General features: G+C 39.4%; 3 protein-coding genes across 5 annotated transcripts in view; 2 read left to right on the forward strand and 1 right to left on the reverse strand.

Annotated features, from left to right (window-relative positions):
- Positions 1-23,833, reverse strand: part of barc (RRM1_TatSF1_like and RRM2_TatSF1_like domain-containing protein barc) — a 111,698-nt gene that overhangs the window by 85,275 nt on the left and 2,590 nt on the right. For all 3 annotated transcript variants that reach the window (XM_083111744.1, XM_083111751.1, XM_083111760.1), the window contains exon 2: positions 9,800-10,546. In XM_083111744.1, coding sequence (XP_082967870.1) covers positions 9,800-10,537 — 738 coding nt within the window. In that variant the 5' untranslated portion in view covers positions 10,538-10,546. The remainder of the gene's footprint in view (positions 1-9,799; positions 10,547-23,833) is intronic.
- On the forward strand, positions 11,378-14,656 carry LOC145988674 (uncharacterized). Its single transcript, XM_083123743.1, has one exon. It carries the CDS (start codon positions 11,378-11,380, stop codon positions 14,654-14,656), a length of 3,279 nt encoding a protein of 1,092 aa, XP_082979869.1.
- Positions 14,713-16,575, forward strand: LOC145988680 (uncharacterized). The gene has a single exon (XM_083123757.1). It carries the CDS (start codon positions 14,713-14,715, stop codon positions 16,573-16,575), a length of 1,863 nt encoding a protein of 620 aa, XP_082979883.1.

Genomic DNA, 23,833 nt, shown 5'->3' on the forward strand with positions numbered 1-23,833 from the left:
AATACAGCACTAAATATTATTTTATCTAGAACAAATAAATTTAAAAAATAATAATAATAATAATAGAAAAGAAGAAAAAGACGAATGTGCCGGCCTCTCATGGCAATTAAATGCACCTCACTCGCATTCTGAGCACACCACAATCACACTGCTGTGGACCTTGCACACAGGTTTCCCACATCTTCTGCAACGTTCCGTCGTCTTCCTGCCCTCTTGCCTTGTGCAGACCTGGCATCTTACTCTTCTCTTTGAAGATCTATCCTACAGTCTCTGTGCCTGCCTTACTTTACTACGCCGCAAAGTTTCATTGCCTCGGTTACTGGTTTCTTCAGGTTCAAGCTTTGGCACTTCCCCGCATGTGAGGAAGAATAAACTCATTCGCACACTCGATAAGGAACATACGGCGTCTGTGACTGACGCCTCAATGGTAATCAGAATGCTGTGACAAGTAGCATGTGTATGCATTGAGAACGCTTACATTGATTACATTATAGAAGAGGGTCATTGGCCATCGACGTGTCTGTATTCTGCAGGTGTATGTTTGAACCAGTTTGTCCATGGCGTCCACTCCCTTCTTTGTTTGGTTGTAAAACTTTATGATTTCTGACTTCTTCTTACAATCATCATCATCAATGTGTATGTCATGATTTATGGTGCTGAGTAGAATAACATTCTTGTTTTCCTCCGGCACGTACCTTACCAGGGTCTCATTTTCATGGAAGGCGAATTGTGATGTGCAAGGCTGTCTTGTCTTGATATTGGTAAGTGCAGGTGGGATTTCACGTTTGTTTTTCTTTACTGTTCTAACAATGGTTACATTTTGTAACAGGAGACCGTTAGCCAAGTCATGACTTGTGAAGAATTGGTCACTTGTGATATTTCTTCCATAGCTCCGCAGTGTGTAGCACAGTTTCTTCACGACGTTGCTGACGAGGTTCTTTAGAACTGGCTCTCCTCGCTGTCGTCCCAAGTAGATTAGACTGTCTTTGGCGTAAAAGTTATCAGCATCGCACAACCAGAAGATCTTGATGCCGTATTTGGCCGGCTTGGTATGTATTGCACGAACTTGCATCTCCCACGGAAAGGCACTAACTGTTCATCAATCGTATGAAAGGCGCCGGGTACCATGAATCTGAGACAGTTTTTGATAAAAAGTGTTCAGATATATCGAAATGCAGCCATGTGATCAGTCTCCAGACATGCAGCGCCAGTATGTTTGTCATCAGATCAGAGCAGTCTTCTGATGTCTTCGAAACAATTTACTCCAAAAGTTACTTTGTACTTCGGGTTGGAGAATTTGTTGATAAAAAGCTCAGGAACAGAAACATCCCAACTTCTCTCAGTTGGCCCCGATCCGCGCCAAATACATCTGCGCATGCGCACTTTGCAGTGAGTCATGGCAGGGTATGTGGTTGACCTTGAGATGATTGCGTTTAGTTTGGGCATAATTGAACATAATATGTAGGATCAATTTCCCTTTATGAATGTTTTCCTGCTGTTTTCAGGCTGGGGTCAAAATGACCCCACACATGGAAAGGAAGTATATTGTTAAAAAAACGTTAAAAATATAATTTAAAATAAATTGTAAGAAATATATTTATACATGTTCCTATAGCTGAAGGAGTATGGTAAGATGTCACAGAAAATCAGAATTATTTATTTAGATTTTATTATAATACGAGGAAATAAACAGACAGTGGGGTCAAAATGACCCCACACATGCATCCGAGGGTTAAAATGGAACAGCGTGTCAATGTGAACTTCCTTTACAAACTGGGGAAATCCGCAACAGAAGCGTACGACATGTTAAAATCTGTGTACGGGGATGAGTGTTTATCACGCACACAAGTGTTTGAGTGGTTTAAACGGTTTAAAGAAGGACAGGAAATGATCCAAGACAACCCACGTTCAGGACGACCATGCACGTCGAAAATGGAAACGAACATTCAAAAAGTGAGTGATGTGATTCGAAAAGATCGTCGATTGACCATTAGAGCAGTTGCTGAATCACAGGAATAGACAAAGGAAGTGTTCGACAAATTTTACACGAGAATTTGAACATGAGTAAAGTGTGTTCAAAACTCGTGCCAAGGAACATGACATTGGAACAGAAGGAAGCTCGAGTGAACATTTGTACGGACACTTTGAAGAACATTGAAACAGACCCTACATTCTTAGAGAGAGTGATAACCTGTGAAGAATCGTGGTTTTTCACGTACGACCCTGCCACAAAGTGCCAATCAATGCATTGGAAGACCCTGAGTTCGCCACGTCACAAGAAAGCTCGCACGAGCAAGTCCAAATTCAAAGCCATGATGATTGTCTTTTTCGACATTCGAGGCATTGTGTACGTTCATTGGGTACCCGAGGGTCAAACTGTAAACCAACATCATTACATTAATGTGCTGAAAACCCTTCGTGAGCAAGTAAGAAGACGACGACCTGATTTGTGGCAACGGAAGTCATGGATTCTGCACCAAGACAATGCTCCTGTCCACACGGCCCTGTCAGTGAAGACATTTTTGGCTAAATATGGCATCCCAGTGTTAGAACATCTGCCATATTTGCCGGACCTTGCTCCCTGTGACTTCTTTTTATTCCCCAGAGTGAAGTCCGCCCTAAAAGGAACCAGATTTGAGACAGTAGAAGCTGTGCAAAGAAAAGCGACGGATGTAATGAACATGATCTCCAAAAATGACTGGCAACACTGCTTCCAGCAATGGAAAATTCGTATGGAGCGGTGTACAGATCGTGCAGGGGAGTACTTTGAAGGAGATAAAAGTTCCTGTTGTACAAAATGCCGAATAAAAGATTTCATAGCATCAGTCCGGTTTTTTTCTAGCCAAACCTCGTAAGTCAACCACTGAAACAGGTGAAGCTAGGGAAATAAAACCCATCGATAGTAGGAAGTTCTGGATAGCCATTACGTACACTACCACTTCTATTTGCCTATTTTATTCTTTTGTAGTAAAACATACGTAGACTTTAATGTTTTAAGTTCGTTTCATGTGTTTCTAGTCCAAAAAAAAAATCTAGTGTCTATAAATGCCTATTTTCCTTAATCATGCCTAAAAATGCCTATCCTGCATTTTTTGCTTAATTCAGCTTTTTATGTATCTTTGGCTTTCCCTACACTGAAGAAAGTAAGCCTTTGTTGATGTTGAATTGGCTGAAATCTGGTATTTGCCAGATTTGAGGGTTGAAAGGGATGTCAGATCTTTGGAAATACCAAATGTCGCTTAATCAGGGCAAGCAAACATGGCAACTTATTGGTGACTCATACTTGGACAAAATGACGCCAAGCCACCTCTTCTTTTTTTCCACCTGAAAGTTTGTAGGGGTCAATCAGCACTCATTTGCTTTGTTGTGTGTGTGAAAGGCATTAGATAGTTATCTGTGCACTTTTAGCTAATTGTGAGGGTGACAATCAATGGAGGTGATTGGGTTCTAAAACTTGGGGGGGGGACTTTCCCTTGGTAGATAAGGTTTAGCATAGTGAGGGGGCAAAAGTGGGGTGGGCACCCCCCTTAATCGACACCATTAGTGATGATAATATGATGAAATTTATGAAGGAACTCTCACAAAGAACACCCTTGCTGGGATTTGAACCCAGGACCTCTAGGATCGTAGCCAAGTTGTATAACCACTCCGCAAAGATCACCTACACTGACAGAAAATGGCTTTGTTCAAAACTCTCAGCTACTGACGATTCAGCACAATGGGTAACACAAGTTAATTTCTTCATAAAATTTTTTTTATTGGAACATCCTTTATTTTATTTATTGTTATTATTTTTTTTGTTAAAATGATGCAAATTTTTTCATCACTTGTGAACAATTGGGTACGTAACTGGGGTATTTGTTCAAGTTGGCACTATCGTCAGCACAAGCTCTTTCAGTGAGAATTACTTTAACTGAAATGTCAATTTTCGATCAAAATAAGAGTTAATAGTTTGTGAATTGTTAGTGCATTTTTATGCATAAACTGTAATGCTAATACAGTAAAACCAGTGACGTGCCCAGAATTTGTAGGGTTACATACATGCCTCCATTTTACCATCTTTTCCTGTGTTTCATGTTCCCTTTTTTAGGACTACTGCGTCAAAGGGGCATTATGACCCGCACCCCCCCTGACTATTTTAGTCTTTTTCATTTTGGGGTGCCTTTTCTTATTTTATAGTGCCTTTTTAAGTGCCTATTTTCATCATTTTTGGTGTCCTTTTGCATGCCTATTTGAGAGGTTTTTAGTGCCTATAAATCCTCACCCTAATCATCACCATCTCTCTGTGTTTGTAATTTGGTTATTTTATCATCACCTGTCTGCTACTTTTAGCTAATTGTGACGATGAGGATGACAGATGATTAGAAGAAACTGATGAAGGGATACTGACAAAAAACACCCATGTGCTGGCTAGGGCTCAAACCCAGGAACTGCAGCAGCAAAATCAAAAGTCAAACACTTAACATGTTCAAAAGATTCTCTTGGGCTATCGACCAGGTGCTGGGACCAGCTTGGCTAACGATAGTCGACCAGCAGCGCAGACGTAGCAGACAGCACCCGATTGGTCTGCCATCTTCATCAGCTACCGCTCCCCCCCCCCCCCCCCGGATGTATATACACCGGGTTGATGCTCAGGACTGCACTTCTACCCTGACAATGAGAGTGATGTTAGCTCTCGAAAGCTTGGAATATTTTCGGATACTCACCTGGTCGATAGCCCAAGAGAATTGCTAGGAAAGCTTGAAGAATTACTTAACATGTTGTTCTTCCTTTGGTTTATAACAGCATCTTTTATGTTTTGTTGGTGCAAACTTTGACTTATCTTCAAGCCTTTCAATTTTAACCTTCGTTTACATTTCATACCTTTCCCTCATCCTGCAAAATTTGAAACTAACATTATGTTATTGTATATATTGTGTGTGTGTGTGTATATCTATATATATATATATATATATATATATATATATATATATATAAATCAAATAAGGTAAAAGGAAACACTCACCGGACAGTAGGAAAATTCAAAATTTTCGCTAATTTATAGCATCATCGGTGTGAGAAGAAACAGAAGACGGAACACCGATGATGCTATAAATTAGCGAAAATTTTGAATTTTCCTACTGTCCGGTGAGTGTTTCCTTTTACCTTATTTGATTTTTACTTAGCCCTTTTGGCCCTCCTTGCTTTTATCCAATATATATATATATATATATATATAAACACTTACATGAGTGAGTATCATTAAAAAGTCCTATATACGATGTTTCACGGAGCTACACTCCGCTTCTTCAGGTAACTGTTATCAGCACGTAAAATACTTTGTCATGTTAAAAAGCAATCTAGGATTTGATAAAAAGGATTGGATTAAAAGTGTACAATTACATGACAGTTAAAAACTATAGATTACTTGGTAATGCCAAAAGTGGAGCTGAATTCCCATACCATCCAAACAGCTGAATGAACGCATAAGCAGACGTGTGTCACGTTCCTTCCAATGCAAACTCTTCCACCTTCTGGGCAGCGTGGGCGACTTCCGGCATAACGAGGAATTTCACAGACTCGTCCTTGTTTTTTCCCCATCTTTTGAACATCTTGATACATGTTTCATCCAAATTGCCATCATCTCTCTTCAATTTGTTCCCCCTATCTAGACAAATGTGAGCTGCATCATGAATGTTCCTATCGGGTTGTTTGTGAACTCTCTTTACAACTCCCCTATTTCTAATTTCATGTTTCAGTTCAATAACATGCTCAGATCACCCCGTTTTTGGTTCAAGTTCTTTCATGTTCGTCCCAACGTATTCCAATATTCCTACCAGTTTGTCCTATGTATGCTTTATTACACGTACATGTTATCCTATATACACCCTTCTCTTCCCGATCCCCTCTACGTCCTTTTCCATACTTTTTGTATTCTGTGAAATACTTCTCGATATTTCGGGGTGCTCTCATTCCTCCTTTTAATCTGAAATCTTTTAGGATTTTATCAACTTTATATTCTACATCTCTTTTCTCTTTAAAACTGCTTCTCTTCACCCCCCCCCCTCCATGTTTATCCAAAACATTCTGGGCCCCTTCTTTATTCTTCTCATTTCCTCTGTTTTGAAAGCATTTTTCACCCCCGATTTCATTATCCATTGTTGTTCTTTTTCCCTTTCTTCCCCACTGTTACAAAGTCTACCAGCACATATGTAAAAATTCATAAAGACATTATTCTTTATTCTATTTGCGTGTTCAGAATCTTTATGTATATAACTGTCCTCTGTTAATTCCTTGTGGTAAACCCCTGTATTAAGACCACATTCGCTTCGTTGAATCTTCAAATTCAAAAAGTTAATTACCCCTTCTTTCTCTTTCTCACTTGTGAATTTTATTCTGCTATCTTGTTCTCCCAATATTTCAAAAGTGCGATCTAAAGTTTCTTTCTTTCCGATTATCAGAATGTCATCCACGTACCTACGAAAGTATTTTACATCATTATTGACCTGTTCTAGTGCATCTTTCTCAATGAAATGTAGGAATATACTTGAAACTATTCCAGACACAGGGTTACCCATAGCTAGTCCTTCTTTCTGTCTATATATTGTCCCATTAAAACAGAAGTAGTTGTGCCCCGATACTAGTTGGAACCATCTTACATACTCCCAGGCCGTAACAACACCGATCCCCTTCCCCATGACCCAGCGTTGAAGGCAGTCCGCGGCTTTATCTCTGGGGACACTAGGGTATAAATTAATGACGTCAAAGCTACGAATTTCGTCCTCCTCGTTTATATTTATTTCATCTAATCCTTTCTTCACTTCCCAGGAGTTCTCTACACTATATTCAGTTTTCCCCCCGATCTATCTTAATCTCATTACTAAAGTTTTTGCCAGATTGTATCCTGGGTGAGTATACATGGGTATTATGGGTCTCATTGGGATCCCTTCCTTATGCGTTTTCGGAATGCAAAAAGCGATAGGTATTTCACCGTTTTTACATTCTTCTACAAGTATCTTTTTATCAGCTCTCGAGATGGTCAGGCTTGTTTCAATCCCTTTTTTGACTTCATTTCTCATTTTACTTAAGGTTGTTAAAACACTCCTCGAACTTCTCCCTATAAGTTATTTCCTCCATTAAAACAAAAATATACTTTGCTGAACTGTTTTGAGCATATAAGAAACACTGAAATAAGTGACAAAAATCCTCTGTGGAAGCTACAGGGTTTGTGCGAACATTGAAAGATCCTCAGTTCATTTACTGGCTAACGTTCTACCACAAAATTATGCCACACGTTGTATTCTTTTTTTGATTGTATTCAAAAGAGACATATCAATGCTGTTAAAATGAGCGAGCTTGTCAAACGTTTTGTTAGTGCAATAGGCAATGTTCAGAAGCTGTACAAAAATGAAGAAACCTCTTCAGATGAGCCCCAAGAAGAAACGACAGTGCTTTGAACATGACAACAATAGGTTGGCAGCTCTCAAAGTTTGTGATACAATTGTGTGCAGTATCAATGAAAGGTTTAAGTTTTCAAGTCATTTGTGTCCATTGAAGCTATTTTCTGTTAATAAGTTCCCCCAATACTGCAATGCATTCCCAGAGAGTGAATTTCAGATGACACTTAAATCATATCCCAAAATAAATGGCCCAAAATTGCGAACAGAGTCTTGAAGATTTGAGTTGTGTCTCCGGTGCAATACACCTTCTACAATTCTTCTGTGACAATAACATGTTGCGAACATTCTCCAAGTGTGTGATGATGTAAAATAATCGTGATCATTCCAATGACGACTGTAAAGCCCGAAAGAACCTTCTCTACCCTGAACAGAATAAAGACATTCTTACGGAACATCACGGGGAACGAGAGGCTAAATGCACTGGCGATGCTATCAATAGATAAGAAGATGATACATGCCATATCAGACTTCAACAAGCGCGTGATTGAGGAATTTGCTACAGCCAAAAATAGAACAGAACTGATATAGAACAAATAAAATAACACTATACGCTTTTAAAAAGTATTGCATGCTTTTAATTTGATATATATTAAATGCCACTTGTATGACTTTTAATACTTCTAAGATGTAGATCTTGAATGTGGCCTGCCCCTTGAAAACCCCATGAACCGCCACTGTTGTTGATATGCATGTTCTGACAGTTTGACATACATCAAGTAATTTTGTATGCACCATACAATCAGTGTTTTGATTCATTACAGTGACAACAAGAATGTACCAATTTCATTTAATCAATTTTTCTTAATTAAGTGTATAGCTTGTTGATTCACTCTGTTTTCATGAATGACTTAATAAATTCGTAATTGCTTCATTGTCAATATCAAGCTAAAGAAACAGCGCTACTATTTCCACTTAACAACCACACTGACAATCTACAACTTGTCTCAAAGTACTTGCTAAAGTGATAAAAATGCAATGAAACAGATTTATATGCTTGAAGCAAATGGATATTCATGGAGGTAAAAAAAACATACATTTAACAGTTGGGCTGAAAAGTTCGTAGGCTGACTCATAGGTGGCGTTACTAGAATTAAATCCATGTGATTTTTACTTAGTACTAACCTTCAAAAGATACGTGTATAAATTTCACAGCTGCCGGATAATTAGTTCGTGAGATATAGCATTGTGAGTGAAGCAGCTTTTGTTATTGTGAAAAAATTGATAAAAAAGAATTTCGTGTGTTAATAAAGCATTGCTTTTTGGCGAAAAAAAATACTGTTGAAGCCAAGGCTTGGCTTGATAAACATTATTCGGACTCTGCACCAGGAAAATCAACCGTTGAGAAGTGGTTTGCTAAATTTAAACGAGGCGAAATGAGCATCGAAGACGATGCACGCAGTGGACGCCCCAAAGAGGCTGTTACCGACGAAAACATCAAAAAAGTCCACAAAATAATTTTAAATGATCGTAAAGTGAAGTTGATCGAGATAGCTGAGACTTTAAAAATATCAAAGGAATGTGTTGGACATATTGTGCATGAATATTTGAACATGCGAAAGCTGTGTGCAAAATGGGTGCCGCGCGTGCTCACAATCGATCAAAAGCAACAACGTTTTGATGATTCGGAGCAATGTTTAGCGATATTCAACCGTAATAAACACGAATTTTTCCGTCGACATATTACAATGGATGAAACATGGCTCCATAACTACACTCCAGAGTCCAATCGACAGTCAGCCGAGTGGACTGCACGTGATGAACCGAATCCAAAGCGTGGAAAGACGCAACAGTCGGCTGGCAAGGTTATGGCATCAGTATTCTGGGATGCGCATGGTATTATATTCATCGATTACCTCAAAAAGGGCCAGACCATCAACAGCGATTATTACATAGTGTTGTTGGAGCGTTTAAAGGATGAAATCACGAAAAAACGGCCCCATTATTTAAAGAAAAAAGTGCTGTTTCATCAAGACAATGCACCGTGTCACAAATCAATGAAAACGATGGCAAAATTATATGAATTAGACTACGAATTGCTTCCCCATCCACCATATTCTCCAGATCTGGCCCCCAGTGACTTTTTCCTGTTTGCAGACCTTAAAAGAATGCTCGCTGGAAAGAAATTTAGCACTGATGAAGAGGTAATCGCCGAAACTGAGGCCTATTTTGAGGCTAAAGAGAAATCGTACTATAAAAATGGCATCGAAAAATTGTATGACCGCTATAATCGTTGTATCGCCCTCGAAGGCAACTATATTGAATAATAAAATCGAATTTTGTCAAAAAAATATTTTTTACTATGTTAGCCTACGAACTTTTCAGCCCAACTGTTATGTACCTACTAATTCCTCTGAACTTACCTTTGGAAACCAAGCACTCTTCTCATGGTCCCATTCATAAACTGTGCCATCCGAGGGATCTGTATAGGTATGTGTCTCTCCATCATAGTCGTAGTGTCCTGCAGTCATATCCTGAGAACGATACTTCTTCCTTCGTTTCTGCTCATCTTCATCATCATCATATTCTTCTTCTTCTTCCTCTTCCTCCTCTTCTACCCCATGTTTGTCGTTGTCCCCATTTTTCGACTTCTGATCAACTTTTGTCGAGACAAATTTCCAGCTGTTTTGTTCCTTGTCCCACCTGTACGTAACACCAGTCTCGTCATTAGTGTATGTATATGTTTCCCCATCAAACTTGTAATCCTTGATTACTGGGTCAGCACCCATATTGGGTGTTGGCATGTCTGTCTGTTCACTGGAATCACTGGAATTATTTTGCAATGAAGCACTTTCACTTTTTGTATCAGATTGTCTTGGTATCCATGTGTTCTTCTCGGAATCCCATGTGTACTGATATTTTGTATCAGGGTCTGTGTATATGCACTGATCACCTTCATAAGTGTAGCACGAAGGATCTCCAGAGCTTGCACTTTGCGGTGCTACAACTTCCTTAGGTTGGTCATCTGCTTTGTTCGATGATACTTCAGCTTGTGATTCACCAGTGGAAGTTTGATCCAAACATTTTTCTGTAGCTGCCACACTGTCATCAGTTTCCATCTGTTTCTCAGAATCCTTTGGGTCTGTTTCAAGATTTGCCATGCTGTCCACCTGTAAAGATGTAACCACATATAAGAGACAGAACAATAAATAATCACAGTGACTATGAAATCAACAGGGATTGATTTGATTTCATTTTTGTTATTTAGTGTTCAGGTTTTAATCATTAATCAGTGTATTTTAGTGGGACTTGCAGCACGCCAGTGAAGCGGCGTGAACAGTTGGCAACACTGCCTCAAGACAGTCTCAGTCGGCAGCAGTGGAACATTCTGCGAAGACGTGCGTGTGTGTTGCGGGAACACAATCTAGTTGTACTTCTTAGTTTGTGTATGTAATCATGTGTATTCATCAAATATAGCATTTATAAGCAATAACGTCTACTGCATCCGTACAAAAATCAGTATGGTGAAACAGTTACGGCAATCGCAAACATTTATGGTCCTCCGTGCGAACGGATGCCATTGTGGACGTTATCAAGTGCGTAGTTTGTGATGTGAAAAACAGTCATTGCAGTACAGTTATGTGCGTGTCGCATCAAGAACACACTCCGTACATTCGGTTAGTGTATTACACACAGTGAACAGCAGCATTATTGTGTATTACATACATTGAACATAGCAGCATACATATATTTCTCAGTACGGGAACTGAGAAGGTTACGTGAACATTTCGGGCGTGGCACATTTCGCGCGCAGTTCATTTCGTCGCGACCAGCAATTCTTCTCGTGTTGCAGCCACTATCAACAACGGAGCTCCGAGCAGCCTTGTTGACGTCTGGAGTCGGGAGCGGCAATCAGCTGTACAAAGGTCAGTCATTTCTGCTAACACAACACCCACACAAGCTCAATTCCTTCCCTCTTGTTTCTTTCCCTTCATTTTACGATGAATCAAGAAGCACGAAAGAAATTAACACGACAGCGCGGGGTTGTAAAGGGGCAACTTACACGTTTGTTAGAATTCATTCAGAACTTTGAGGAAACTCAAAATATTGAGGAGGTGAAATGCCGTGCTCTGTATTTCTCAGATGTTTGGGTAAAATTCAATGAAGTGCAAACACAGCTAGAACTCGAAGACGACGAGTCAGAAGAACATGAAACTTACCGCATTGAAGTTGAAGAGTTGTACTTTCAAATAAAGGTTCAAATGAAAAACATAATTTCTAAGCATGCTGCAATCAATAATCAGGGTCAAGAATCATCTAATCAGAAATTTACAAATAAAGACAACCAGCTCAAGCTACCTTCGATTTCTCTTCCTACTTTTGATGGTAGTTACGACAAATGGTTAGGATTTTCGGATACATTTGTAGCTTTAGTGCACAATAATAACACCTTATCTGCAATTCAGAAATTCCATTATTTGAAATCAGCTGTTAAGGGTCAGGCACTACGCTTAATCCAGAATTTGCCAATCACTGAAGGCAACTACACAGTAGCTTGGGAACAGCTAGTTCAGCGCTATGAACACAAGAAGTTCATAGCGGCAACACACATAAAGGAACTCTTGCACATTCACTCAGTTAGTAGGGAAAATGCGTCAGATTTGCGTCACTTCGCAAATACCATTACAAGCAATCTTTCGGCATTAAAGGCATTACAGTTGTCGCAACCTTTAGAGGATGTAGTATTATTGCAGCACTTCCTATCTCAATTAGACATGCAAACAAGACGTGATTGGGAATTAACTCACACTGAGCAAGACTTCCCACCACTCTCAGAATTCTTTACATTTCTCGAGCATAAATGTCAAGCTCTAGAAACTATCAAACCGCAAATCAGCCAGATACCAAGGGATAATAAATTCAATGAGGCAAGGACCAAACAAAACAAAACTACACAACAGTCACATTCATATTTGGCTTCTTCATCAAATGCATGTTTGTATTGTAAACAACAGCCTTCTCATTTTCTGTATGCATGCCCAGGTTTTCTCAGTGCAAATGTACATCAAAGGAGACAGTGTGTGCGTGAAAACAAGTTGTGTTGGAACTGTTTGAAGCCACATCGAAGCAGGGACTGTAAATCAGGCAATTGCAGAGCATGTTCACAGAAACACAACACTTTGCTGCACGATGATCAACGGAAGCTCGGTGCTTTTCGAAGGGAAACACAGAACAGACACACCGACACCCAAGGCTCAGTGGCGGAGAGTGAGACTCACAATCGGAAAAATACGCAAGCATCATACTGCAGTTTCAAGACCAGACACACATCGCATGTTCTACTTTCAACTGCTTTGGTACAAGTGAAGGATAAGGACGGAAGATTGGTCACATGTCGTGCCTTACCAGATAATGGAAGTCAATCAAACATCGTAACGGAGGAAACCGTACAAAGACTGCGTCTCAAGAAACAAAGGGCCTACATTCCAATTCATGGGATAAATAACTCAACGTCGGAAACTCGCTTCAGTGTGAATGTGAACATTTCATCACTCGCGAATGACTTCTCAACTACAATATCTTGTTCAGTTCTGCCAAAAATCACTGGAGATATGCCTGCAGAGCACATAAACTACGATACATGGGATATTCCAACGGACATCGCACTGGCAGACCCCACATTCAGCAAACCTGGCAAGATAGACATTCTTTTGGGCGCAGGGCTTTTCTACTCCATACTGAAACCAGAACGTCTAAGTAGAGAAGGCAATTACCCTGTTCTGCAAGAGTCGCAACTTGGATGGATACTGGGTGGATCCATGCCTCAAGAATGCAACTCATCAATCACTGCATGTTTTGCAAGAACAGATGACAGTTTGGAAAAACAACTTGCACGCTTCTGGGAGTTGGAAGGAATAGAGTCACCACACAGATCTAAGGAAGAAGAGCTATGTGAAGAGCACTTTAAATTAAATACAACGCGATCCGAATCAGGTCGTTTCATAGTACGTCTACCTAAATGCCCAAATCATCCACAATTAGGAGATTCAAGTCAGCAAGCCATGAGTAGATTGGAACAACTGGAGAGAAGATTGAAGAGGCAGCCAGCTCTGAAAGAAGATTACAATAACTTCATGAAGGAATACGAGAATTTAGGACACATGAGAAAGTTAGAATTAGACACAGTCAAGGATGACACACAAGTATTCTACATGCCTCATCATCCAGTATTCAAGCCAGACAGCAGCACAACTAAGACCAGAGTTGTCTATGATGCCAGCACCAAAACTACATCTGGAAACTCACTTAACGACATTTTACTAGCAGGTCCAATTCTGCAACAAGATCTGTACTCCATCATTCTACGATTTCGCACACACAGCATAGCATTTACGGCAGACACGGAGAAAATGTTCCGCCAAATTATGGTGCATGAAGATGACTTACCATTGCAGAGAATATTCTGGAGATACTCATCAGACAGCCCAGTAGACACTTATGAACTTTTAACGGTGACTTATGGCACAAAACCAGCTTCATTCCTCGCAACAGCGTGTACACAAATGCTAGCCGAACAGCAACAACACGTGTATCAGAATGGAGCAAGAGCTGTAAGGGAAGATATGTACATGGATGATTGTTTACCAGGCAGTGACAGAGTAGAGCATGCACTGAAATTACAACAAGAATTAATCCATCTTCTACGAAGTGGCGGTTTCAATCTTCGAAAATGGTGTTCTAACCATCCCACACTTTTAGAGGCAGTACCTCATAGCCAGAGAGAAGTGCAGTTACCACTTCAGTTAGATAAGGATAAAGGTGTCAAAACTCTTGGTCTACTCTGGGATCCATGCACAGACAAATTCTTAATCGCCAACAAGGCAGCATCAACATCTGCACACGCAGCAGAAATAAGCAAAAGAAGAGTAACGTCAATAATTGCTTCAATATTCGATCCTCTTGGATTGGTCAGTCCTGTAGTCATCAGTTTCAAAGCATTTCTACAACAGTTGTGGTTTCAACGCATCGATTGGGACGAGAGCTTACCACCGACGTTATTGCAACAATGGTTGCAGTTGTATAGAAACCTACCACGCATCAATGATATACGAGTCAGTAGATTCATCTTGATTGAAGGAAAATCAATGACGTACAGCTTCATGGGTTCTGCGATGCCAGTACAAAGGCTTACGGTGCAGCAATCTACGTTAGGTCAACAAACAGAAGTGGTGATGTTGCAGTTAAACTTCTTTGTGCCAAATCAAGAGTGGCTCCAGTAAAACAGGTTACACTTCCACGCCTGGAACTATGTGGAGCAGTTTTACTTGCCAAATTAATGAAGAAAGTATTAGCGGTACTCAATCTTGCAATCAGTCAAGTATATTTTTGGACAGATTCGAAGATAGTCCTAGCATGGCTGTCATCGCCACCAAACAAGTGGAAAACTTTTATCGCCAACAGGGTGGCACAAGTTCAAGATTCAACAAGTCCTTCACAATGGAGACACGTGTCATCACATGACAATCCTGCGGACCTTGTATCTCGAGGTGTAGAACCGGCCGCATTGCAAGACAATACACTGTGGTGGAATGGACCCACATTCTTGAGTGAAGAATCTTCTTCATGGCCAAATTCTTCGTCACACGCAGAGAAAGAAGAAGTTACAGAAGAAAGAAAGGGGGTCACATCACTAGTCATTCAAGTTCCATCGACGACCTTCATCCACAAATTTTCGTCATTATCGAAACTAGTTAGAGTCATTGCCTATTGCCAGCGTTTCATTCACAACACAAAGAATCGTGAAAACAAGAAAACAGAGCAGCTAACAGCAAACGATTTGAGACTCAGCCTGGCAGCAATAATCAAGGCAACACAACAAGATGTTTTCAGAGAAGCATTCCAGGAGCTTCAACGCAATAGACAAGTGGCAAAGGATAGTCCATTAAGAAGTCTCTATCCATTCATAGACGAAAACAACATGCTTAGAGTAGGTGGGAGACTACAAAATGCTCAAATACCGTATGAGAGCAAACACCAACTCATATTGCCATCAGAGCATCATTTAACAAGGCTCATTATACTAGCAGAGCATCAGAGATTACTTCACGCGGGCTCTCAGTTACTGTTGGCCTCACTTCGCCAAAAATACTGGATTCCGAGAGCAAGACAAGTCATCAGGAAGATTATACATAATTGTTTACCTTGCTTCAAGCTAAACTCATCTGCGTCAGAGCAACTAATGGGTCAACTACCATCAACAAGACTTCAACGAGGTAGAGCATTCCGCAATGCAGGAGTGGATTATGCTGGTCCATTTAATGTGAAATCAGGAAATGCAAGAAGCAAGATTTCGAGAAAATGTTATGTAGCAGTCTTCGTCTGTCTCACTACAAAGGCTATACATCTAGAATTAGTCTCAGATCTAACATCATCTGCCTTTATCGCAGCTCTAAGGAGATTTACTTCAAGAAGGGGAAAATGTAGAAATTTATACAGCGATAATGGAACAAACTTCGTTGGAGCTTACAGAGAACTACAACAATTGCGTCAGCTTTTTGAGTCTCAAGAATTCAAGACTGAAATACACAAGTATGCAGCATCAGAAGAATTCATATGGCATTTCATACCTCCACATGCGCCCCATTTCAATGGCCTGCAGGAAGCAGCGGTAAAATCAATGAAATACCACTTAAGAAGAGCAGCTGGAAATCAGCACTTCACATTTGAAGAACTTTCAACTTTGCTTTGTCAAATCGAAGCCTGTTTAAATTCACGTCCTATCACTGCAATGTCCAATGACCCTACTGACAATAGTTATCTGACCCCAGGTCATTTCCTAATAGGTAGTCCTCTAACATCCTTTCCCGAGCTTGATGTAACACATATAGCAGAAAATCGTCTGGATCGGTGGCAACGGATTCAACGGATCTATCAACACATCTGGCAGCGGTGGTCCAGGGACTATCTCAACAACCTGCAGCAGAGAACCAAATGGACAACAACCAAACCCAATCTCCGACCAGGAATGTTGGTGCTAATGAAGGAAGACCATGTTCCACCCCTCACATGGAGGACTGGAGTCATCGAAGAGGTCTACACAGGATCTGATAAACTTGTGAGAGTAGTGAACGTTCGCACTGCTCAGGGTACATTTAAAAGACCAATTCATAAACTCATCCCTTTTCCAACAGAGAAATAATTTGTTGTAGTGTTTTATGTTGATTTAGTAAATCAAGGAGGGGGGAGAATGTTCAGGTTTTAATCATTAATCAGTGTATTTTAGTGGGACTTGCAGCACGCCAGTGAAGCGGCATAAACAGTTGGCAACACTGCCTCAAGACAGTCTCAGTCGGCAGCAGTGGAACATTCTGCGAAGACGTGCGTGTGTGTTGCGGGAACACAATCTAGTTGTACTTCTTAGTTTGTGTATGTAATCATGTGTATTCATCAAATATAGCATTTATAAGCAATAACGTCTACTGCATTCGTACAAAAATCAGTATGGTGAAACAGTTACGGCAATCGCAAACATTTAGTGTTGCTTTTCTGATACTTTTGGCTAATCTTGACAATGAGGAGTAGTGATGATTTGATGAAGGGATGCTCACAAAGAATACACCATGCCCAGGCCAGAATCTGAACCACAGACTCCTGGCATGGTAGCATGTTTTGCTAACCACACTGCAATGGAATGAGCTCCACGGGGCATGAATTAGTGCACATTCTGAACGTGTACTCCTGATGAGCACATCTGACCATGGAATGGACTTAAAACATGCTTTTACATGCTTATGTGTAAATTTAAATGTTGATGTCATAAAATATGAAAAAAATGTTAATATCATTCTTTACTGTTCACAACACATATGCAGAAGTATACGTATTACGTGAATGTGTGTATATATCCTGTTTAAGGGAACTTTGAGATGAAAATGACATGCGGCTCTTGGATACCAACCCTTAGAAGTAAATGCAACATTTAAGCTGCAAGTGTCGCTTGTCACTTGGCCTGTACCGTTTTCTCAGGGAACTTTCACACCAAGGCAACAAGTGACATGTGTCACTTGGTAGCAGACCCTCAGTAATCCATTCAAACCTTTTGAACCAAAGTTCGACAATGAGCTAAACATGTTTCTTGCATGTTACTCGGACTTAACTGTTTTCTCAATGGTGTGTATCGTGTCACTTCGCTTCGTTGTTCTTGCATGCACGGTGAATACTTTGCTTTATACTGAAGAAGACTGTGTCATTTGTCCCTTCAATGTGACACTGTCATGTGTTGCTTTGGTCTGAATGTTCTCTATACTTAACAAGATTGTTAGTTACTTTATCAGAGATTAAGATTTGATTTAGGGTGTAAATCACAGAGAACAAATTGCAAGTACTGTTGTTGGAAAAAGGCTGGCTTTTTGATAGAAGGTTCCTCTTATAATCATGAAAGGGCCTCTGGAATGGAATAAAATAATGCTGTTGCCTTTTAATAAGAAGGGGTCTGAGGTTAAATCCTCAGTAGAGGCAGGATGCTTCGGATCTCATTTCAAACTGTAGGTCCAGTCCAGTCCAGATTTCTTAAATAGATTTTTTTTTTTTTGCCATTGCAGCCAGTCTTATTTGCTTTTGCTTCAGTTTTAGTGCCAGTATTTTTTAACCACTGGGCTGCAAAAGGTCTGTTGCACCCAGGGATTGATGACTAATTTAAATCTAATTTTATATTTGACAGCAAGTCTATACATAATTGAACTAAGATTATACCATAGTTGATATATTAATATTAATTAAGGGTGCATATTAATTTCCACATAAACTTTAAATAACAGAAATGTATTTATGAGTGAAATTTTTGGAATCAGGGCATAGACTTGGTAAGAAATAAATTTACTGGACTGTGGTCTCGCAAAGGTTGAGAACCACTGCAACAAGCAGCCAAAATACATCACTAGTTGCTCCGTGACCAGGTTTAGCGGCCATTTAACCAAATTATACATGATGTACTTACTGGAAAGCTAGAATACAAATATACTTTACTGAACACAAAATTTAACATAGCTAAAGAGATTTAATACTAGATTTTCAAAGGTTGAGCAGTATTTTCTTTTTTGCTTCATGTACGTGTTCGTATGACAAATTTAAACATTGGAAATCATATCTTACCATTAGGTTCTATTAAAAACACATACAAAACTACTCTAGTTATGTTTATACTACATAGATATATTTAATAAGCCTACCGAAATATGAAGAAAGCACCCAGAATTAACCGCCCAATCAAAAAAGCACTGTTCATGCCTAGCTACGAATTTCATATTGTAAATTGTATTTTATATTTAGAAATGAGTGTCTGTTTTACAGTAGGGAGATAACCAAAAACCATGGAACAGGAAAAATACTGCTGTATTTTCACTGATTTCAGGCACTTTTGTGGTATGAATTTGACCTACTGATCACGAATCTGCAGTTAAAAATTGGCGGACACATCTAGAAATTGCAAAATAACCTTGGTAAAAATCTGATATTCCCCGGACACCTATAACTTTTTCGTTTTGTCAATTTTTGACATTTGTACTTACCTACCTGCTTCGCGAAACATTCTTTAAGGTGTATTCACATTTTTCATCCCGGAATTGGTGGCAAATTTAAACTAAAAAAATATTTTTTTTAAATTTTTGAGTCCAAATTTTCCACCGATTCCAGGCTTCGCCCCTGGGGTAATTGACCTACCACCCCGGGAATATCAGATTAGTACCATAACCTTGTCAATTACCGCTATGATTCTCCATACTCAAACATGTAAACGATATGAAGGCATCTTCCTTTCAGCACAACGGTCTTGCTCCCAACGTTGCTCAAGTGTTGTGCATTAAGTGAGAGCGTTGATTTGCATGTGAGAAAATGGCATCTTGCATAAAGGTGGAAAATATGTTTGCCCCACGAACCATTTACTAAGGTTAGGTTAGGTTAGGCAAGCATAGTTAAAATTAAGGGTCATCATAAACATAGTTTCGAAATGCTATTCATTGCAAAAAATAGTTGTTTTCTTCATAAACCAAGGGTGTTTACTCCGTTCACGGACCCACTTTTTTCGACTTATTTTGCAATTTCTAGACATGACCACCAAATTTTAACTGCAGATTCGTGATTACGAGGCCAAAATTAGTGAGTATGCCGAATTTGAGAGCAATTGAAGATACTTCCGGTATTGTAAATTCGCTCCACTTTTGTGAAAAAAAACCTGGGTTTCTCTCGACCATTTCCAACTCTAATGAGAACATTTGTGTGTGTTTACGCCATCACCAAAAGGGATTTAGCAAACATCTGACAGCAGGAATATTATCATCACTCATGTTACATACAAATACATATAGACATTATCGTTTTTTCTCACCCATGGTTTTTTTTAAAAATATATCCATACAAAAATTATGCACTGAGGTTTTACAGTATTTGATCCTCATCTTGAACACAATTCTAGATACTGACATACGCAGGGGGAGCTGTTGGGGTTGTAGCCCCTCCTAAAATTTTGAGTCGAAGGACTTGGGGATAAAACAGATTTGTAAATTCAAACCTCACTTAAAATTACACTATATTACCATTTGGATCATTACATGTCAAATCAACAAGGTCCTGAACCTTACAATTTTTGATTCACTTGAAATTTGGTATACTGGAAAGGCCACTTGAGGTATGAAAATATGCAAGTTAAGATCCATATCTCTTGTATTTCCAAAATTACTGGGGTGAAAAATGTGTGATTATGACAATTTTCCCCAACATCTTGTTAATTTTAAATTTCAATATTTTGGAAACCAGGGCATCTATAGAAGATATTGGAAACGTCTTGAAGGAGTCTTTCACACGAGATATAGCATGCCAATATGAGGGTAAAAGAAGATTGAAGGTGACATAGCAATTTTCTATTTTAATTATTTTCAAAAAATTATGTCATACATACACTATTTCTTAATAACTGTACAGAATTTTAAAATGGGACGCCAATGGGATACCGAGCTATGTTAGATTTAGCTTAGGTTAGGGTAGGGACTATAATGGACTATAACATATTTTGATAGACAATTCAAAAGGAAAAATCTAACAGAACAAGTAAAAGCCTAACCCCTCCCTCTTAAGAAGTCTGATTTTATGTTGTTTTTTCTGACCATCTGCTAAAGGCCACTCTTCAGGTTGAAGATTTTGACAAGGCTACAGGAGGAAATGGAATGTATTTAGAATCTTGCAATGGTCATGGAACAGTTATTTTGTGACAATAGTATGGTATGATTTTACAATACCGGACACTTCCCCAATTTCTTTCATATTTCGCATAGCCTACTCAATAATTTAGGCCTCCTAATCACGAATCTGAAGTTAAAATTTGGCGCTCACGTGTAGAACTTTCAAAATAAGCAGGTCCGTGATTGCAACCAACACCCTCGATTTCTCAAGACAACCAATGTTTATCGCAAGATTTTGATGGTCCTTGGTCGCAATTAACCTAACACCCCTCGAACAATGCACGGGTAGCCCCACAAACCATTCATGGATAGCCCCACGCACCATGCATGGTTAGGTTAGGCTGGTTAGGTTAGGCTAACATAGTTAAAAATTTATGGTCGTAGTAATATCAGGAATATATATTTCGTTATTTAGGTATTCGAAACACAAAATCTTGCGATAAACATTGGTTTTCTTGAGAAACCAAGGGTGTCGGTTCCAATCACGGACCCGCTTATTTTGCAAGTTCTACACGTTGAGTACCAAATTTTAACGGCAGATTCGTGATTAGGCCTAAATTATTGAGTATGCGAAATATGAAAGAAGTTGGGGAAGTGTCTGGTATTGTAAAATTGCTCCCAATAGTATTAATGTCACGAGTCAGTCACGAAAGAAAACCAAAATGCATAAGGTATAATATATAAGTAGACATAAAGACTTTCGTTCAACATCAGAAAATGCATAGAATTTGGTCTGCATAGAAAACTCGGTACGGTATATTGGAAACACATTAAAATTATTTTGTGTTTCGCATGGTTCGTACTTACCAATTGTGTATTGCGGAACATAGTTCAAGGTGCCATTATGTTCTTACACGAAAACAAACACAATTTTTCACATACAGAGTGATTTTTTTATTCCTTTCTTCGCTTCCGTAACACACATAATGGCGGCCACATCTTGACTCACGTTGTAGGTATGCAGTGTTTCCAACCTTCTTCACCGAAAAATACCTACTATCGTGTTCGTCACCAGTGGAAATTGTACATTATGCACGGGTAGCTGACGGATAGCCCTACGAACCATTATGCACGGTAGCTTACGGATAGCCCCACGAACCATTTCCGATAAGGTTAGGTTAGGTATGGTTAGGTTAGGCAAGCATAGTGGAAAAAAAAGGGGTTGGAAACACTGACAGGGGCTTACGTCATCAAACATACGCAGCATGCAGTTCACGTAGCGAAAGCAATGGCAATTGTGCGTCTGTGAGATATTTCTCTTGAAAAATACATGATTTCAGGGTCAAATATATTCCAAGATGAAAGAAAATACCTCGACGAACGTTGGAAAGCTTGCAGAAACTCATTTCCGTAAATAGTTTCTTGTGTAAAAATGAAGAAATGATTTCCGATATACCGAATTGTAACCGAAAACTCTTGTGAATAATGAGAGAGATCCTGCACCTTTTAAAAGTATGATTTTATGAATGATAGTGTAGTTTATTTTATGGGTAAGAATTTACAATAGAGATACTGCGTGATTAGTTTACTAGTTGTTATACTCACTAAATATGCAGTCGTACTTACGTATATGCACATAATAACTGCACATTGAGTTGTAGAACTTGTAAAATAACGTTGTTAATTATCGCGATGAATCGCTATAAAGAAAGATATGAACTATGTTTGATGATGTGAAGAAAAGACGATCAACGTCCGTTCCGCTGTCTAGAGCATTGCGACACACTTCAGAGCGATTCTCTTTGGTTCACAGCATTGGTCGTGGAAGAATAGCGGAGAGGAATAAAAGATTGTTAATGTGCTACAGTTATATAAGTGGAGTGTAGAAGAGGATGGTCGTGGTTTGGTTAACAAATTGATGGAATTTGGTGTTCTGCCGAAGGAGAGTAGTTACACGTGTCCACACGGGCACGCTTTGAAGTTGTACAGAAACCGTGCGTGTATTGATAACTACGCGTGGAAGTGTTTGACAATTGTTGTGTGCAACGATCCTGCTAGATCGTTATAAAGTTACGCATTTGTTCTTTTTATTGTCATTGTTGAATAGCATTGTACAATCTTATCGGTTTTGTTATCGCTTCTGCATAGGATGTCACTGCTATGCTTGGTAGAGAACGTAGTTCTACCATATCTCACTAGGGACCGTTATTGTTCAAATAGTTCATTGTTAATCTGTATAGATGGCACCTCATGTTAAGCAGTGCTCTCGTAGTTCACGAGAATCCACTAGAGGCGCTGGCGCTGCACGCAGAATTGTATATAAGCAGCGACGTGGCCCCGGCCAGTTAGTTCTGTGTTGACTCTTCGACGACTCATGGTCGAGCTCAGCTCCCGCAAATAGCTCAGCATTGCAAGCACACGGGTGCTTAGGGATACAAGAGGGCTTTTAACAGTGTGGCCTACTCTGGTAGATTATACAAGAGATAGCAATATTTCTCGGCCTACCAGGTAGAACATACGCATTGTTCTAAGCTACGGTTTAGCTCGTGAATATAATTACTGTTGGGAGACGGCCTATTAGTAGATTATACGAAGGGTATCCGCATTCTTTGGCCTACTAGTAGATTTATACATTTCACAACAGTCGATGCAGAAATGACGTCATCTTTTGGCCTACTCTGGTAGATTATACGAGCGATAGCAATATTTCTTGGCCTACCAGGTAGATTATACGAAGGGTGATGTTCATCGTTAGTTAATTTTTCATTAAGGGAAAAATAAGCTTTGTTTAATTACTGTCTTCAGCTTAGCATTATTCAAGTAATTAATTAGAGTAAATAACGTTAACAAAGCTTTATCTATTATAAGCTTATAGTAAATTTATTTTTGCTTGTTGATATTACTCTTTACTAGAAAAGCAGAATTAAATGTTCCTTGAGTCCTTTAATTAATGCTCTATTGTCCCCATGTCAGCACAGCGGCGACCCAATGCCCTAAAAGAAAAATAAGGTCCCTTATTCCCCACTGGAGTAAAAATTGAATGGTCCCTGTCCTCCCTCTTCAAGATGTCTGCAGAGGAGATTCGAACCTGAAACTTCAGGAACGACAAAGTGCAGTGAAATCTTATCAGGAGATATTGTGACTTTGTGTTTGTGCGGATATCTAATTTCACCCCAGTGTAATAAACTTGTCAAGTCGACGCTAACTTTCATTATACATATACCCGAACCCTGAGTGTATAAGAACATCATATCTCCGGCTAGAGAAGAGCTAACATCATGGGTA

This window comes from Lepisma saccharinum, chromosome 1 (genome assembly GCF_977018435.1).
Source record: "Lepisma saccharinum chromosome 1, izLepSacc3.1, whole genome shotgun sequence".
Classification (NCBI taxonomy): Eukaryota; Metazoa; Arthropoda; class Insecta; order Zygentoma; family Lepismatidae; genus Lepisma; species Lepisma saccharinum.

Coding starts and splice junctions, on each gene's coding strand:
- LOC145988674 (XM_083123743.1), top strand. CDS start 11,378: ATGAATCAAGAAGCACGAAAGAAATTAACACGACAGCGCGGGGTTGTA.
- LOC145988680 (XM_083123757.1), top strand. CDS start 14,713: ATGAAGAAAGTATTAGCGGTACTCAATCTTGCAATCAGTCAAGTATAT.